Source organism: Colletes gigas, unplaced genomic scaffold, assembly GCF_013123115.1.
Source record: "Colletes gigas isolate AHSC1104 unplaced genomic scaffold, ASM1312311v1 Colletes_gigas_Sc00021, whole genome shotgun sequence".
NCBI lineage: Eukaryota > Metazoa > Arthropoda > Insecta > Hymenoptera > Colletidae > Colletes > Colletes gigas.
The window spans coordinates 1398931-1418809 of record NW_025106650.1 but is presented as its reverse complement, the minus strand read 5'-3'; the positions used below and the strand labels follow the sequence as shown (position 1 = coordinate 1418809).

General features: G+C 41.3%; 2 protein-coding genes across 3 annotated transcripts in view; one reads left to right on the top strand and one right to left on the bottom strand.

Annotated features, from left to right (window-relative positions):
* Nucleotides 1-8753: 8753 nt before the first annotated feature.
* On the top strand, nucleotides 8754-13390 carry LOC122400993 (toll-like receptor 1). Of its 2 annotated transcripts, none has more exons than XM_043402823.1 (6): nucleotides 8754-9093; nucleotides 9533-9836; nucleotides 10119-10347; nucleotides 10493-11088; nucleotides 11331-11733; nucleotides 12083-13390. In XM_043402823.1, the coding sequence occupies exons 1-6, from the start codon at nucleotides 8905-8907 to the stop codon at nucleotides 12699-12701; spliced, it is 2340 nt and encodes a 779-aa protein (XP_043258758.1). In that variant the 5' UTR covers nucleotides 8754-8904; the 3' UTR covers nucleotides 12702-13390. The 2 variants fall into 2 exon arrangements, with proteins under 2 accessions (XP_043258758.1, XP_043258757.1); XM_043402822.1 differs by having other exon boundaries at nucleotides 12080-13390.
* A 284-nt stretch (nucleotides 13391-13674) lies between these two features.
* Nucleotides 13675-19879, bottom strand: part of LOC122400992 (protein windpipe) — a 32558-nt gene continuing 26353 nt past the window's right edge. The window contains exon 3 of the mRNA XM_043402821.1: nucleotides 13675-18691. Coding sequence (XP_043258756.1) covers nucleotides 16677-18674 — 1998 coding nt within the window. The 5' untranslated portion in view covers nucleotides 18675-18691 and the 3' untranslated portion in view covers nucleotides 13675-16676. The remainder of the gene's footprint in view (nucleotides 18692-19879) is intronic.

The window sequence follows — 19879 nt, the reverse complement described above, 5'->3', positions numbered from 1 at the left end:
GTCTACGATGGCGCCTCTCCGGCCTTTATCTCGCATACATTATATGCCCCTGAGCGGGCCGGGCTACGCTCCAACCGCGGGGGTGGGGGTGTAACTGAAGGGAGTCGAAGGATAATTGAAAATAACTGCCACCTCCGAAACGCGTCTAATCCTTTATATACCAGTTAGAAGTAAACCTATCGGGATAATCTCGCGATTTTCGACTTTCATATTTTCATATTAAGTTTTAAACAATTCTATCTTAAATACGAATCTATCATGTCCATTATAAGGGAACGATTTTACATTCACCGTTATATGCTGAATAAAAATGAGTTGCTCGACGATTGACGCTAACTATGTAATATCTACGTACTAATGCGCTTCTCGTTGAACGACAGACAAGGTTGCTTACCCTATCTGAAGAAAAACTTAAAGGCTTCTGGAAAGGGGTTTTTAGGCGGAAATGGCTCGAAGTTTCCAAGTCTCGAAGAACTGTCGAGGCATCCTTTAAGTTAAATTTTGCGGCCCTGCGCGACTTACTCGCTAAACGTCCTGATTGGCTCGTTACGGGAAAGCTTCAGGCATTATGCTAGGCGCGATCTATCGAATTTACATAAACACCACGAAAAGTAGTCTCGAAGATCTTCCGCTACGAAAATCTTGTTTAACATACGTATTTCCCGACACTATCGAGTCGATAGGAAAAAGAAAGAATAATATTTGCTAAGCGAAGGTTTATTTTTACGTAAACCAACTTATTTGCATTTATTATATAGGTAATTTTTATGGAAACTAAACTACTTTTGTAATCCCTATAAAACGAATTATGACAAAAATAAATACCAATTTTGTCACGGTAAAAATAGGTACACTAAAATTGTCAGTAGACTGAGTGTTAACCAACGACGAAGTAAGCAAAATCGTGATAAAACTGCGTACTACTTTAAACACCCCTTCTCTCGATCGTTTCCCGAACTGTTCGCGAAGCTGGTCCTCATTTTTTCCTCCTTGCAGTAAAGAAGATACCGCTCTGCCAAATCTGGAAGAGATTGAAACTCGTTCGGTGCGTGTTACGCGGCGTGGAGAGGACCGAGAGCGTCCATTAAGAAGCGGCGCAGAAGTAAAGATTACATTCGTAACGTTTCGTCGGGTGTTTCCTCGTCGAGGGTGTGGGGAACAGACAGGACAGCCGCTTATCGCGGCAATAAAAAGCATCGAGCAAGATTGGCATGTTGCCTGCTGTAGACGACGCAATCTTTTCGACTCTTTAGGCGTGTTCCGATGCGCAACGAGTTCCTAGATAGCGCCGTGAAATATGCTCATCCTCGAATGTTCCGTCACCGTCGCCTTCCGGGCGAAAATATCACACAGACACGCTCGATTGTCTAAAAAATACGATCAATTTTCGTTTCATCCCGTTCATAAAATTCTGGAGGCCGATTTTACAGCAAAAGGTGTGTTCTGTTGACCATCTGGTGGATTTGCAAGGGTGTCGTACATTACGAGATGCTGCCACTAAACAGAAATTATCGATTATTATCATTTGATGAGGATGTTTTACTCCCCTAAGAACTCTACGTATCGCAAAGAATTTGACTCGTTGGCTGATATTTAAAAACTCAAATCAGTTCTGACTTTTACACATCCCTTTTTCTCATTTCCTCGTGTCAAATCCCATCCCCCGAGTTACGCCCACGCGTTTTGAAACATCCTGTACAGTAATATTCTTCGGAATACTTAACGATAGCACCACATTCTACTTAACCGGGGACTGATCTTTCTTGCTCCCTACAATAAGCGATCGTTTACATCGAGGACATTAAAGGCTACCCTTCTCGAGGCGCAGCTTCCGCCACACCTGCGGCCTTTAATCGTCACCCACGTGGAGACGATCGCGTCTTGGGATTACAGACTTCGCACCGAATTCGAGCTAGGACTCTCGTCTGCCAGCAACGGAGAAGGAGACGAGTTTGAAGAAAGACGACGTGGAAGAGGAGGAGGGTAGAAACGACAGCGAACGAAGGACAGATCCGGACGACGATTAAACAATGCTACGGAAACATCGAGGATGCTGAGGTTTGGCGTGTCCTTTCCTCGCTCGATCCACCTCTCTTCTTCCGTAGTTTGGGAGCACCGACAGATGTGCTCGGTGTCACGGGCCGAACGTACATATACCTCAGCCAGCGTGTACGTGCAACCTGGGGACACGAACACGAGGGTATCTGACAGTGTACGTTGCATCTCATCCTCGCCAGGGGTTCCGCGCCTCGGTGTCTCTGATCTTGTTAAGGACGCACTGAACCACAAATAGCCGGCATCCATTCAAATATCAACGAGAAATCTACCTACACTTGAGCCAGCTAGTTCCACAGTAACGACGCGTCGCGTCGGTGGTGGCTGTCGATCGAACAAACGAAAAACCGAGGATGATATTGCCCCGAGACCTATTCACCATGAGTCAGATTATATGGGACACAACTGTGTTACAGAATGTTTACAATAGGTTGCACACGAAATTATTGTCTCTATTACTGACCAAACCCCCACCCTCCATTAACGACCTCTGACTCATTGTGTTTTGTTTAAAACAATAACAGGAATATTATTTCTTTTATTAGTACATTTATGCTCAAGTAGTAAAGTTGACGAATCTTAATAAGATAAATAAATGAGAAGAATCTTATTTCAAAATTTGAATTAGACATCTATGTAGTCATTCTCTACGAAAAAACACTGTATACAAGAACGATATTTTAAATAAAAATTCAATTTTTAGAAGAACCAAAAATACTTTTGTACTCTACAATCAATTAGTGTATTATGAACACAAACTTGTCAAACAGATAGATGGTTTGTAATATATTTTTGGTAAAGATTTTGAAAATCTTAAAAATGTAGCGAATAACTTTCAACTAGATTACCAGTAAAATTTTAGGTGATCGGAATACTAACGAATGCGTTGTTGCTGTGCCGCACAGAGTTTGCCTACTTGTAGGAGCTAAGGCTGACTATAATCGCTACGTTCTACTTAGCAGAACAGGAGCTTACGGTTATTCAAAAGTAAAACCTGGTTTCGACAGCAATTTAGATTAATAACAACATTAGCTCTTGTACCTAATCTTTACTACTCAAAAAGCATTTATCTCTCTCTACATGCATCAATTTTCTTTCTTATATTCTTTCTTTTCTCGCTCACTACTTGTAAATATATTTCCTTTCTGTATGCTTCTTTCGCGTAATAAAAACGTACTATTAGATCTCATGATAACGTACATTAAAAACTAAGTAACAAAGAAGATTTATCTAAAATTAAATTGTATATTACACCGCGAGTAGAATCAGAACCACGTTGTACCAACATTCTACGACTGCTGGGAAAGTAAAGCTGCAAGCACGGGTCGATTTGTGCAAAGTCCTGGACTATAATATCCCCGAAAATAATCCGGGCAAGGGTATCTAAACGATAGACCAGCGCCCGGAATATTGTACAGATCCGTGGACGCAACCTGTACGCGATCGTCGATGCGAAAACGACCGCGCGACAAACCGATGTATTTAATTCGGATACATGCCAGAGCAATTACGGACGCGCGTTTTGAACGACGTCTTCTTTCGCGCGACCCCTTACAAGGCATAAAAGGTGGCGGGAAGGGTCGCTCATGGTGGAGTGGAGTTTGGCTTTGTACAGATTCGCGACGGCGTTGAAGCCGACAAAAGATAAGCCGTTATTTATAACCGAGCTTAAGGACCACCGCGGCGCGGGGATGGCTTTAGGTAAAATAAAATCACTTCGAAACCTCGAAGCTCCAGTGTATAACCCTCCCGTGGAATGTATCCTTTTCCGCGTCTGTTACAAAAGGATCACGGAGGAAACTCGATTGTTGAACCGCGCCAATTACGGGAATCGTCGGTTTTCCGCTAACGCAACGCGCCGATATTTTGTTGTTCCGTTCAATTTGTTGACTAACGAACTTAATAATAATAAAGATAAAGCAAAGCACGATTTACACGTACAATAGAAGTTCTGAGATTGCGATGACCTCACGCGAGTAATTAAAGGTTAAGAATGGAGTTCTCGCCAAGAAGGGTGCAATCTGCAACCGCACGTTCCTCGAGGGTACTATTCTATCGGAATAAAGATCGTAATTAGAATCTTAACGCATCACAGAGGGTGTGATATTTTCATTTAATTTTATCCTAACCCGCAGCTATACCTGTCTCCATTATTTATTATCCCGCATACGCCATAAAAGCAAGAAAAATAATCCGTAGGATCCATCCCCTAAAAAGAACGATCGAACGAACTCTGTAGCAACAATAGCAACACACTCGACAGTTACGGTCTGATCTTGGAATCCTGCGCCGGAACGTTTCCAATTAAACAGACCAAGAAGCAGCTTTGCCAAATCCCCTGAATTTCTCTCGTCGGGGGGTAGGAAGAACCGCGCAAGCGACGACACCGATGCAAACTAGTTTCCCGTTTTATTTCCGAGGAGCCTACTGGAGCGTAACCCGAGGATCCGAGCGGAGACGACAGAGATATCTAAAGATTCGTCTTCGATGGCTCGTTGGGGGGTCGCGGGGCTGGTTGGAGGGTCGATGGAGGCGGTTGGGGGCGTCACGAGAGACGCCGATGCCCGGCGGGGAGGGTAAAAGAGAGGGGGGTCGGTGCAGGGTCGAAGCCTCCAGCCTGCAGAGCATGCACCCCCCACCGTGGGTGGGTTGTACCCGGTCCTCGAACTGATCAATACCTGAAACACCGCGAGGTATCGTCCCGCTATTTCCGGTGTCCCAACGCGGCCGGAAATGAAGGCGTTAAAAATATATAGAAAGACGTATACACGTAGACGTACGAGCCAGGAGTCTCCCGGCGCAGATAGTACCGACGTTATATCTTCTCTAGCGACTGTTTAGCGCAGCTGGCTTCGATAGTCGGTTCGCACGATGAATTTTTGCCCCCTCCACCGGGACAATACCTTCGCTACTGTACCGATTTTACGCCGTGAAACGCGGCAAACACGCTCACGGATATAATCATCCCCCTGTGTCTTCGAATTCCTAACTCTTCGTCGAATACTGTTTCATCTTACGAGATAGAAATCATTTGAGACAGTCTTCTATTTTATAAGCTACCGAACTTGTCTATGTTAGAATCTAATATGAGACAACTAGATTTGACAAAATAAGAAATGTACAACTTGGAGGAAACAATATAATATTTAACAAATCTCTACAAAACATTAGTTTATAATTAATAGTGGACTGAGAACAGTTTTACTAGATCCACCTATTATAAAGAATTTTTTCTTCGCCCTTCGTGTATAGTTTTCGACGATTTAGGAACCTTAAAGCTGGGGACCTTTTTCATATTACAGACTGAAAGTGATAAAATTTTTTATCATGAAAGTTAAAGATGGAAGATATATAAAACCTAGTGCAGTTGCCTTCTACTATTCGATTCGAAAATATAAACCTGCACGCAAGTTATCTTTGCAAACTATTATTTATCCGTAACATCGAATGTTATATTTCGATATGGATTTCATGGTTCGCCGAAGTACTGCTCATATTTCTCGGTATGCAACATTATTGACTTTTAATTACAACTATCCGCTATAGTGGCCGTCGACGGCGCTTTAAAATCAGCAATGGGAAATCGATACAACGGGGTGATAATCAAATTCACACAGACACCTTTGAATAACCAACGTCGGGACACGGAGCGCCTTTTCCTCGCCCACGAACTATTTAAATTCTGCTCGTTTGGTGCGTACATATTTGCAAAAAAAGTTGATAAATTAATTTCTTCCAATCTGTTTCTTTCATTAGTGCTCTTGACACGAGCCTATTATACGACAACTGTCTTCGTAGAGATTCTAATAGAACAGAGATTTTTGCGTAAATAATTCACGTCGTTCCAGGGTGGGAAATCGCGAGAAAAATTGCGCGGAACATCGACACCGGAGGGCGTGACCGAACCCCAAGCGTGGAACTCCGGATTTGCAAAATCTCGGCGAAGGGGTTGGTTTAATATCAACAGGTAGAAGTAGCGTGTCCTTGTCGCTACTGGATAAGCCGTTAGCTAAGCGCCGGCGCTGGCTAAACCGCTCGCACCCTCCCGAGGGTGTGACCTATCATCCCCATTGGACCAACCGGACGTGTGAAAAAGAGAGAGAGAGTCCTGCGCGGATAAAGTCTTTTTAAATTTACGGACACGAAGGGTGGAGCCCTTATCGCTATCTCGCTGCTCTGTGGTCAGATGGCGAGCAAGTTCCTGTCGTTTCGTCTGATTCGCGCCCGACAAATACTACTCGCGAAAAAGAGTTAACGCTTTAACCCTCCGCGTTTCTATCTGGAGCTGGACTCGACCTGGGTTGGTCCATAACTTCCTACGATTATCAATTTCTATCGACGTTTTTTAACCCACAACATTTTACTATCGTACGTTTCACGATGAACCCCGCTTGATCGAAACGATCGAAACTTACTTTCATCGCTAAAAACTATTTTTGCCCAATCAGATGCAACGTCCAGCGTGGATGATCTTGGGCAAACCGGAGTCAGACCTTCCATTTTTTTTTTTAGATATTAATGGTTTCTTAACGTCATGTCGTCCATGAAGATTAAATGATACTAAACGACGACGAATGATTCGTAGATTCGTATTCATCTTATACCATTTCCGCATGAATATTAACAACAACTCTTTAAAACAAACCAAATTATTATATATGATTCGTTCAAACTATTTGCATTATTATCTAAGTCAATAAGGTTCGAATATAATATCCAGAGTATAAATTTCAATATTTGTGGGAACAGTAAAAATTCAGAAATAAAATAAGATCATGTTAGGTCAAAAAAGACCCAAAGATAAATATCACAAGAGTAAGCAGGAAGATCATTCGTCTTTGTTAAATACACGTTGTTCGCGTTATTAGTACCCATTATTCTTGTAAATTAATGGCACGAGAAAAGAATGGGAGAAAATAAATTTTCACTATTTTTTACAAAGAGTAAGATAACTTAAATCAATGTTCAAAATGTGCAATAAATTTGTTTCTGTTATCAGATTAGGGGGAAATTTATGAAAATTCGAATAATAAACCAATAGTGGTTCGTTATTGTTTTCATAAATAATTATTCAAATGACGAAGAGTTAAACCTATTTATTGCTTAATTTTTATAGGCTCGCCAGAAAATTAAATTTTCGATTTAAACTCTAATCTTATTACAACTTTATTCTTTATAGAAACTTCGTAGTTAGTCGTGAAGTGTCATCGTGATTTTGAAACGCGTTATCGCTATAATTCTGAGTCGCGGTTGTCCCATTCTTCGAACAGCCCTTAGACACGGTCCTGTCGGGTCGAAGGAACGATAAAAAGAGGTTGTAATACAGAGGGAATAGTCGGGGAAAGGGGAAAATATCCGCATGGGTCAGCCAAGAGAGACTTATACCGAAGAGATGGCCGCCTCAATATCGGCTTTCCGGATACTTGAGGTATTTATCTAATGTCTTATATTTTCCACCGGACTGCCCACTCGAATTTCAATTCGCGTTTCGCTGAAATATGTACGAGTTTTTTCACCGTAGACCCTCTTTCGTGTTCCTTTTTAATCGCCAGAACGAAACGCTATTACAAATTATACTATTCTTAGCATTTAAAAAAGTTTCTTGTATTTCGTCGATACTAATAAGATTATTTACCTGTGTAAAACGAAATACTTCGAACAAATCAATATCGAGTATAAATTGTGATAGATTTTGCTCTTATTGGTTATCTATTATTCGAATAAAATTTTGCTCATCTCTGATCTAGATTAATAATCTTATCAGTTTTGTTTCGGATTAGCGATTCACATCAGGTGCATGTATACTATCGAAATAGATTTATTTCCTTATTTAGTGAAAACTGTTAAAAAATTAACGAAACTTTGTGTCTACTAATTTTTCATTCTAATCCAATTACTCCTCCGTAGCAAAAATAAAAATAAAAAAAAAGTGTGCATTTTCATGCAGATTCTTTCTTATCCGGATTAAAATGTTGAGTAACGAATAAGAGATAAACATTTAATCGTAACTCTTTTAACATAAATAAGAATTTAAATTGAAAAATTTAACAATATTCAATCACATCACGAATAAATTACTGTAGATTAATTTTTTTTGTTATTTACCATCATGAGAACAAAATTTTGCCCATCCATGATCTGGATTATTAATCTTCTTATCTTTTATGTTCTAATCAGCGTTTCGCCTAAAATCATGTACCTACTTCATTCCAGCAAAATGGTTTGCTTTATTATATTCAAACCCATTAAGAACCAGCAGTAAGAAATTGTTTCGAGAAAATAATATACACCTAATTAAACTACATTAAATAAATAAGATTTCTATAAATTTTCATTCCGAAAATTTCGTTCCAATTCTCTTTTAGTGCCAAAGAGAATTAGAAACGATCCTCAATTTCCGGTTCGAAGTGCAAGACTGCCCCCTCGAGCGCGTTTTAAACTTCACGGACGATTCTCAAATAGTTCACAGGTGCATTTCTTTCTATTGTATATCTATTCAATTTTTTCGTTCACAGCCGGGAATAATGTTCTCGACACCTCGCCGCGCGCTCGAGTTATCTTACGGAGATATCGTGCGGCATATCCCGCGTTACTTATCAAAGATAAGTACTCGGTAGTTTTCAGGACGGTTCCAAGCACTGTGGTTAGGCTATTCATCGATCCTCGCCGTACAGACGTCGTTTATTACTCACGAAATCGGTTATTAATTACGAAATTCATCGGTGAGGATGATACAATGTCGACCGAGAACAATTCACGGTGTCCCCGTTGAAACGGACTAGCGTTCGCTGTTGGATGAAAATGTGATTTCCATGGAACTCGAGGCGATCGTGTCTGATAGCAGAGAACATGGAGAAACGGATAACGACCGGCTGTGCGTCGATTTCTTTGGCAGCCACGTTCTTGGGAATACTCTCTGTCGCGGTCTGCCAAAGTGTTTGCCCCGCGAGATGCTCCTGCCACTTAACCCAACAGCCGAGAACTGTCATGTGCGCGAAACAAGCCTTGGAAACGTTCCCCGAAAATATCAGCGACGTGGTGAGTAAACCACGATCATAGTTTTCAAAGCGTGTTAACGAATTTCGTGCGCCAGTTTAATGCAAATGGCCGGCTTTGCGGACGTTTTCTGTAGTTTATCGCGTTGATTACTGAAATTGTGACTAGGACTGAGTCACCTGTATAAATGTACCGGCGAAGAAAGACACCAATATCTAACAGATAACTTCGCTAGCGGAGAATGTTGCAATACACTTCTGTAATTATCATTTGTGGAACGGAAAAAGAATTAGCGTCCGTGCACGTTCCAACGTTCCTCCCATCGCTGGTTAATGAGGCCTTCGTGAAACTGAGTTTTAAACGTGCACGTATTTTTTTTTGATTCGTTTTAAATTATTTCCCGTTTGCAATTTGAATCTAAGAATTTTATTCATCTTTGTCCCTAAATACACAAACGAGCCGTTTCTTAATCGCATTTCAGGTGGAACAATTAAATTTATCGAACAATCTGTTGACGCACATCACGAGTGATATTAATCGACTGATAGATCTGCAGTACCTGAATCTGGCGAGGAACAAGCTGAGTTCATTGCCCGACGACATTAGTCACTTGAGAAGCCTGCGGAGATTGGATTTGAGCGGTAACGAAATACACGAGACCGTCAAAATTAGTTCTCTGGACCAACTGCCGTCTTTGAGGATTCTCTATCTGTCCAAAAATCCGTTACCCGGTTTAGACGGTTTGGTAAACAAAGGACTTGAAGCTCTGGATGCTAGTCATTGCGGTATGGCGATATACAATTAAAATACATCCGGATTTATCCACGATTAACGATCAATTTTCACTCCCCTCTGTCGCGTTTCGTTTTGTGATTAAACGATCCCCCGAATTTAATTGATTAGAAATACAAAGTGTCTCATTCGATGACTCAGACGTCGCAGATTACATTGGATTTCATAAAAATAAAAAATGTTATCCCAAAGAATGTCCACCTTGTCATGTGGTGACTCCACTACTGTTGACTCAACGTGTGCAATATTTTTATTATGCTTTTTTCGTTCGACAGGAATACGAGAACTTAGTAACACATCTCTGGACGGTCTGCCAGCATTAACTACGCTAAGCTTGGTAGGAAACCCTTTGAAATTCATTCAGAAAGCGTGGAGTCCAAAACTACGGTGGCTCGATATGTCCGACTGCCTTTTGAATTACTTAAGTCCCGATACTTTCAGCGGATTTCCAGAGCTTGAAGAGCTTCGACTGTCCAACAATCCCACGTTAGTCTACAGCACCAGGTAACCAAACGATATACAAAATACGAAGCTTTAATTTGCTACTTATTTACTATTTTATCCAAACAAAGAGTCTTCTGATACCGTAATGTTGCAGAAACGTTTCTTTAAAAAGTAAAATTGATGTGAATGTGCGTTTTGCTTTCAGACACGAGACACTCAACCATTTGAAGTTGAAAAAGTTCGACGCGTCGAATTGCAATTTGGATAGACCGGGTCTCCATGGATTCCCGTCGTTGACTCACGCTCGATTAGCCCGTAACACGATACGATTGTTGCCCGATCGTATTTTTGCTAAAAACAGGGAACTCGGTTTCCTGTACTTGAACGCGAACGGCCTGGAACGTTTGAACGCCAGCACTTTCGAAGGCTTAGTGAAGCTCCAAGTGCTGGACCTGTCGGCTAACAACCTGGAAACGATTGATCCGTTGGCGTTTCACGAAAACTTGGAGCTGAAGATGCTAAATCTCTCCTACAACAACGTGTACGAGTTTCCAAATCTCACGTCGTCAGCCTCGTCACTGGACATGTCGTCGAATCAAATTAGCAAGCTGAGCAACAACTTTCTGACGAACATGCCAAAGATAAGGAGCATCATCCTGAGCGACAATCAATTGGAAAGAATACCACCCACTCTCTCGTCCACAACGCTGAAGAATTTCGACCTGAGACGGAACAGACTGGTGGGATTGGACAACGACACCTTCCTCCATTTGCCGCAACTCATAAGGATCGACTTATCAGGTGCGACGTTTAATTAACTATCGATAGATTATGCACACTGATTTACGAGTGCTCGGTAAATAGAACATCGAGCTAGCGCAGATTTCAAACGGTAAATCTAAAAACTAAGACAAGCGGAACGATATCAGACACTGGTTTGTCCACGTAACCAGTTGGCCATAGAAACTAGTTACATGTTAGTTTAAGTTACTTCGAAGTTATTCAAAGAGCATTTATCGAGACCTCTGTGTGAACATTTTTAGGAAACCGTTTGACGGTGGCTTTGAATCCAGAAATATTTCGAAACAATCCAGATTTGAACACCATCAAGCTAGGAGATAATCCGTGGCTTTGCGACTGCAAGGAATTGTTCGACCTGTTCAACTATTTGACGGAATCGCCAGCTAAGACATCGGAATCGAGTTTGATCTGCCAGAGCCCGGTGAACGTGTCCGGTTACTCGTGGGAAATAGCTTGTTTCGATGCGTGGAACGTACCCTTGTACTACAGCAAAGACAAGACTTGGGGATTCGTAATGATCACTGTTCTAACGGTTATCGTTCTATTTGGAAGCTTCGTCTCCATCAGACACATGATGAGAGTCAAGAGAAGGGCTATGGAACAGAGGCAACATCTAGAAACATTGAGACTGATACGACAAAGAAGGTACGAATCTATATTACGATTGTTTACTTAAACTGAAGCAGTAATCGAATGACCTGTTTTTGATGTTAATGAATTTTTAAAGATTCGACTGTGGCAAAACATCAGTTGATTAAGTAATTTTCACTTACTTGGCATTTTTAAACGCGAAATCTGATTTGCATATATTATTGAAAATATATTAACGATTAAATATTTCTCAGTATACGATATTACCTACAGAGAGTAACTAAGGAATCTACTTTATCGTTATTAAATAAATTCCAAATAAATCTATAAAGAATCTTTGAAAACGCTTCCAATTTCAATTCTTCTTCGAAATAAAAACGTTCGATCGATGATTGTTCAGTAGGAATCACGTTGTGCGACAAGAGGAGCGCGTCGAACGGACTTCGGAGCCCAGAATCCACCCTTTCGAGTTAATTGGCCCACCTAGTTACGAGGAGGCTATGCAGATGCCACGATTGGTTCGTTCTCTGGACAATTTGGATGAAATTTCTGTAGAGACGACGTCTATGCGTGTGATGGGTTCCGCGGATAATATAAGGATCAAACAGAGAAGGACGAGGAGGCTAAGGACGAAGATTCTCAGCGAGGACGATTTACTCAGAAGAGAAGAACGTCGAATAGAGAGAATCAGGAGGGAAAGGAACGCCTCCGCTGGTAACGTCGGGACCGATTTATCGCAGAGTGCTAGTCAAACAAATTCCAGATCTTACGTGGCACGGGTGCCTAGAACGCAGAGCGTGATGAGCGATTCCGTAGACTCTGGAACCGGAAGACTTCAATCCAGACCACAGACACCGAGCGCAAAGAAAAAAAGAAGAAGACGGACGGTGTACGATGGACACTCGTCCGACGACGAAGATTCCGACATGCCACACGTCCATTCGTCCAGATCGATCGTTATCAGGGAACTTCGTAGGGAACCTAAAAGCGGCTACAGAGAGCCCACGGATCCAGACTCGTAACAGCCCATAAAGTCATGGGAAAAACGATTCCCACGAGGAATTTTTGTGAAATAAAGAAGTGTTACATTTTGATATTTCTAAAGTACTCGCGACCGAAAATCCTTCCAAAAAAACTCTTGATCGCGAGCAACGCCGTGCTAATGGCTGCTTAGTAACTGTTTCTTAAGACATGAGAGAAAATTGTACTCTGAAAATTTTCGAGTCAGAAATGTATCGATCGTAGAATATTTGAACAAAATTAAAAACTCTGTGAGTATGTTCGAACGCTCGACAAAACTTACTGCTCCTCGTTACACGTCACGTGCTGTGGAAGTGATCTCACTTTATTGTTTGATCAAATTTTAAACAAGATTGAAACCTGGTAAGAACGAAGTCGTACAAGTATAAAATTACGGTAATTGCACGCCAACCCGTAACGATTAACAACAGTTTCGCGCTGAACACAATTATATACTTGATCGTATCGATGTATCGTTTACCGCGATACATGAACCGAAGTAAATGATAATAAGTCGTCCAAAACGTGCTAATCTCTTAAATAACAGTCAACACCGTCAAACAAATACTAGGTGCTGGTACAAAATAATATAACATTACCAAGTAACCTTACATATTTATTGGGAATACGTGTTATCTGCGAAATTATTATGACACAGCGCCTTTCGTTCTAAGTGTGACTCATAATTACCTGTCTCTCCTACATTACTTTCGACGTTGTCGCGCGACAAAGTTGAAACTAGATTTACATTCATACTACAATCTACAATTTATCGTAATTTTAATGTCGTTTCTTAACGCGATTTCAAACGTGGTACACTTTGCTTTTATTTTAAAAGCGACACATTAAAATCGAAAATTTCCAAATGGTTCTATTTATTCTAATTCTAATTCTAAGGCCACAGCGAACGAATCTCTGTACTCTGCCAAGCAATTATAAATCAGTTGCTTCTTTTTTACTGGCTATCTTGTTTCTCACTACGGTTATCGCTTCTTGGTTGTAAGAAGCACGTGACCGGTCATGTAGCTCATCCTAATGGTCAGCAACCGTCCTCCGGTGGTTCGATCGAATGGAAAGATACATTCGACCGCAGGTGAGTGCGTGGCAACGCGCACCTGTCTGCGATGTATCCCTCTCTTTGATAGATGTCCTAAGTCGTGTCCACACTTCCGTAGTTCGCAGTGGGATGCCTGAAGAAGCAAGGAACCGGTTGATCGACTCGATTCACGCTGCATCTATTCCGATTTTTCCCTATTACGTTCGATTTAATAACTGTTTGGCAGAGTAAAACGAGAAGGTGCAGGGAACATCGATTCCTCCTGTCTCTTTAGTTTATTAACACTGAATGTAAAAATAATGCACATAAAAGAGACGTCACCATTCATCATCCTTCCAGTAGATAATGTAGAATAGTTTATAAATTTATAAGGGAAAACTGTACTGTATAAACTTTTGTACGAGTCCACTGACCTGGTGGTGTTGATGATAAATAAAACTCGACCAGAATATAAAGAATACCCATTTACTTTCATTGACACTACCAATGGAAATAAATAATATTTCGCCACCCAAAAAAGCTGTCTAAACGAGTTAATACTTGAACAGGGTCGGTAAATAGTATTCGAGGTAAACGTTCGTCAGATAAATATTTATATTTTATTTCGCATTCAAGGTTAAAATTATAAACGCTTGAAAAATATATTTATACGATTATGTTGACTGCTTTCCCGCTTTCGTATTTATTCGTAAACGTCGCGCAGCCAACATATTATGGAACAAATAAAATGGCGACAATAATGACGACGTTCCGATGATATCATGAAGGATCAAAGATCGCTCTTTTTAGCGTTTCAGTGATAATCGCGATATCGATGAGATAATTCTTCTCGTTGCCGATTAAACGAAACGCTTTTACGAAATCTTTGCGCGTTTAATGGACAATCTGTGATGCAATAATTGATGCACAGGAACGCACGCATCTTTGGAAGAATTTTCTTACGAGGGATGTCCGCCCTGTTTTAATATTTTAATCGTAGATGCCTTCACGTTTCACGCATTTGGTTCCAAAAAGCATACGTTTGCCGCGAAGAATCAAATGTAACGAAAACGATGGGAATATTCGTCGCAAAAATCAGAAGAGTAGTTTGCAAAGAATTACTCTTAAAGACATTCCACACCCACGTATTTCCATTTTTCGTTCTAAGAAACATATTTAACTCCGAAGAAAAATATGTAACAGAACAATTCGAACCCGTGCTTCGTACGTTTCGTGTCTCAATTTTAAAAAATATTCCCATCGCTTTGAACACGTCTCAACAAATCCTTGAACAACGCTCAACGTCAATATTTGTAATATTTATTGCAATAAACAGATTAATCGTAATTTAAGAATATCTATTGCTGTATTTTTTTCTTTTATGTAAGATTGTCGTGTATCGCTAAAGACAAGTTCGAAACGTTAGAAATTTTCTAATTCCTAATAGTTTATTCCAATACTTCATTCCGAGCGCAATCGATTACGTCACCTTTACGAGAGATTTACAGCGCGATGAAAATTACGATCGATGACAACGACCATTGGGCAGGATGATACGATTGATTTGGAATGCTTGTTGTGAATTTATACGGTAGAAACATTGTATAAATTAATTTTTCAACTAGTTACTAAGTAGTAAGTTCCGCTAGCAGAAATCAAATTCCTGTTTTTTATTTTTTTTTTTTTGTATTCGGCACGAAGATTTAATACAAGGTCTGACCAAACAGTTCAGGGACAACATTCATAAATCACAGTAAAAATTACATACAAATCTAAAATTTTGAGGAGGTACGCTTTTTCTGCTATTTAAACCTATTAACTGCCTTTGGCAGAATTTATTTTCGATTATTATTGTCCTACGGAAAAATCTACAAATCACGATAATAGAATTTGTGATACACTTTTCGCCTAATTCCCTCCATAAATCTCTGCCTCACCTGTTTCGATATCCCTTCTAATGTTAGCTAACAATGACAGTTCGTGTATATAAAGGCGATACTGCAAATTTGATTCGTTGGCAACTTATGATCTCTGCATAGTACATAGTACGCTATCACCCGGATAACTGGACGCGAATCGATTCCGCCGTTCGATTATTCGGGTAGCGACTCTGTTCCAGAAATCGATAGAGCAACCAGTGGTGGGAATGGCCCCGATTCGCTCGTCAAAGATAAAATTCGTTCGCTGACACTATACCAAATAACGAAACATTTGCATATTATCAGAGCTATACGGCATTTAAAATTCTAATGTTCTATCAACACTGAAACATTAAAAACAAGCAACTGTAACGTTAATACGTGAACTTCTATCATTACAGCAATGTTAATCTTACTCTCGAATTCTATAATTAACGATGTATTCCGAGTTCAGAGGATTCTAATGGAACTTGACGCACTTGAATACCATTCAAGCTTGCACGATAAGGAAAATCCTTAAGGGAACTGACTAGTGTGCTAATATTGTATACACGTATATAAAATGTATCAAATATTTTCCATCCATAAATCTTGTACAAATAACGGAAGTTTATATATACATAATATTTAATATATTATGTAACATGTTACATATACATATATATCTGAAAATATGTACAAACAATCTCGTTTCACGGAATCGCTCGTCCCTCCTAACGTTCTCGACCAAACAAATTCGCGTCGAACAGCTACCAACGTGATCGTTCCATCGAAGACAGTTCGCTTTAAGATACAAATTTAACGATAATTCTACGTCTCACTTTATCCCATATGTCACTAAATCGCATAGTTCGAGGAACACTGGCGACACTATGAATCCTTCGAATTGGAACACGCGATCACGCTGACCCTTCATTTGTGTTTATCTCAGGTTCCTCTTCCCGCGTTCGTGTTGTCTTCGATTATTGCGGTCGATCCAAAATTGTTTCGCGTCTTTCGTCCGATCTACGCGGGAATCAACTTCATGGCTTTTTGACTAGATTATCACCAGCCATCGTTCTCGTAATGAGTATAGGCGTTTTTGGCACGCTGTCGGGATTGTCTTGCAAGGTGATCTTCACTCTCTGGGCACCTGGACTTAAAGGTGGCACGTTGATCTCCGACGATGGAGCTATCGGACTGTTGTTATCCGTCAAGTCAGCAGGACTCGCTCTCGCAGACAACGAGTCGGTCTTGAACGAGCTCACGTCGTGCACAGGCGTCTCGTTGGCCCTTCTAGGCGGTTTCACTGGGTCTATGCAATCGGTGCTGCCGTTCAGAGATTTCGGCTTGATCTCGTTGGGTCTTCTTTGATCCTCGTAAATGGTCGCGTCTTCGACCAGAGGAACGCTCTCCACGTTTCCGTTCGAAGCTACCTTCGGCTGCAGCGCGTTGCCCGTGTCCAAAAGCGCTTTCTGCATGTCCTTCAGCTCGGTGCCGTTCTCCACGTCGCCGCGTTTCCTCTTCTTTTTGCAGAAGTCGCCCTTGTAGGCCGCGAACACGATGAGGGTGGCCAGGATCGCCAGCAGAGCAGCCAGGACGACGTAAGAGCCCATTCCTTTCTTCGACTGTTTCGTCGAGGACATTTCCGCCAGATCATCATCGTCATTGAGCTTGACGTTCCCTACTTTCGACAGATCGTTCAATTCGCCATCCACCAATTCCGTCCCGGCGGTAGCACTGACAGTGCTCCATCCAGTGGTCGTTTCGGCGACACCAGGTGGCGCCGATTCGTCTAAATCGATTTTCTTTGGCACAATGATCTTCTCCTCGGCTTCTTTGGTCACGGACGCGTCGATGAATTGTTCCTCTTCCAGATCCAGGTCCTTCTTCGCTGCCGGGACTTCCGTGGTGCTCCAAAACACGTTCAACAAGCTGTTGAAGAACTTATTGCCCAACAACGACAATTCCTCTTCGGACTCGATCGGTTCCAGCATCTCGTCGGTCTTCTTCCAGTCTTCGAAGATCCCGTCTGCCCCGGAACCCTCGCCAGAGCCTTCCTCTCCCTCCCCGGAACCGTCCACCGGATGGAACAGAGCGTCCTTGAATATTTTCTTACGCGGGGTTGCCGTGGTTTCCTTCCTCTCCTCCGAGTCGAAGAATAATTCGCCATCCTTGTCGATCGTCTTCTCGAAGCAATCGCCGTTTTCCGACGAGCACATCGTCACTTCCTGAGTGGTGGTCCTAGACGTGGTGAGTTCAGGAGATTCAGGGAACGGTGTCTCAATTTCCACCGTCTCTGGAGCCTCCGAGGGTACATCTGGAACCTCTATGGAATGGTATTCCTCGTTGTCGTCGAGCTTGTCGTTTCCAGAACCAAGCTCCTCCTCGGGGTCAACGTCAGGCTGATCCCTCTGCATCTCGCGATCCTCTTCCTCGAGCTTGCAAACGAGCGTCGCGTCCGGTTCGAACAACGACGTCCCTTTCATGTTGCCTGGACCAGAGCACAGAGTGTTCTTCGAGATCTTCACCCCCTTGTCCACGATCAGATCCCTCGCCTGTAGCGTCGCGCAGTCGCATCGCAGAGGGTTGTTATGGACGTCCAAGTGCTTCAGAGCGTTCAATCGGACTATGCTCGACGGCAGATGCTGAAAATTGTTCTTACGAAGATTCAGACTGTGCAGATGACGCAAATCGTCCGCGACGGCGAATTCCAGGTGCCCGATATGATTTTCAGCGAGGTTCAGGCTTCTGAGGTTGCTCAGTTTTCGGAAACTACCGACCTCTATTCGTTTCAGGTTGCCTCCCGAGAGGTCCAAGTGCCGTAGGCTGGTCAGATTGTTGAAGGAACCTGGACGAAGAACCGATTCCTGCACGGAAGTCTTCAACGTGTCGAGATCGTAGGTCTCGATGTACTTGATATCACTGAGCTCGTTGCAACGGGCTATGGTACCGTTCTCCAGGCTGCAGAGCCCGTTAGTCCATCCTGAGCAACTCAGGATGATCAGGAGCAACGACAGCACCGATCGCGTTGTCTGCATTTTTCGATCTGATTTACCTGCGAAAGACAAACGAATATGAATTAAAATGACGTTACGTCGATGGGAATACAATTTTATTTAATCGTATATTTATAATCGAATCGCTACAAACGTTGTTTTTTTACTCTATGTTACGTCTTCTTCGGAAACATAAATTTTCTAAAAACACAAGTATACCCTGGGAAAAATGTTAATGGGAGATTCTAGAGACCAAAATAAGACGACAATCAAGAATATCAATTTGTTCATTGAGGATTCGTTAAAAAGTTATTAAAAAATTAAATTTCAAAATTTCAAATCGTTCTGTTAAAATTATTTTTGATTGCGGGGGTCAATTAAAATCATTTTTGGTGAATAGACATACCACCGAAATCTTAACCACTTTCGAGAAAAAAATTCGGGAAGGTGTGAAATTTTTCGACAAAATTAAAAAATTCATATCGTTCTGGAAAAATTATTTTTGGTTGCAGGGATGAATTGCAATCATTTTTGGTGAATAGACATACCCCCGAAATCCTGCGCATTTTCGAGAAAAAAATTCAGTACGAGCAGAACTTTAAACGTTAATAACTTTTTAACGAAGCCTCCATCAACAAATTGGTATTCTTGATTTTCGTCTTATTTTGGCCTCTAGAATCTCCGATTAAAATTTTTCCCAAGGGTGGCTGAACACCCTGTATATGAATTAACAGTTAATAAGTAAACTTAATAGTTCCTTGCTTTAAGAAAAGTAAGCTTAGATTTATACTTAAAATTCCTCATTATTGTTACACCTTCGTTAGTTTCCTTAAAACTTTGAATGAGTCACTTTATAAATATGAAGGGTTAGAATTTATAATGTTGCTTCCAGTAGTTTCGATGTTTAAAAAATACAGCGTTACGTACGATTTTCAGTTATAAATATAACACGTGGTTATCTTAACAATCGTTACAAGTGCCAGTATTATCACTGACTCGGCGATTTTCAACATGAAGTAGCGATAACGAGCGACTTATTTTGTGCAACGATGTCAGGCTTTGTAGCAAGAACAAGCGTAGAATTGAGTACCGATAATTAATATCTAAACTAAAGTATCGACATTTGTGGATTAAAAAGTGCCTTCCTGTCGAATCTCATCAGAAAGGGAAGAAAGTTTTCAATTAATCGAACAATCGCAAAAAGTTAGAAAGCAATCCGACACGTAATTAACATACCGGATCGAGTG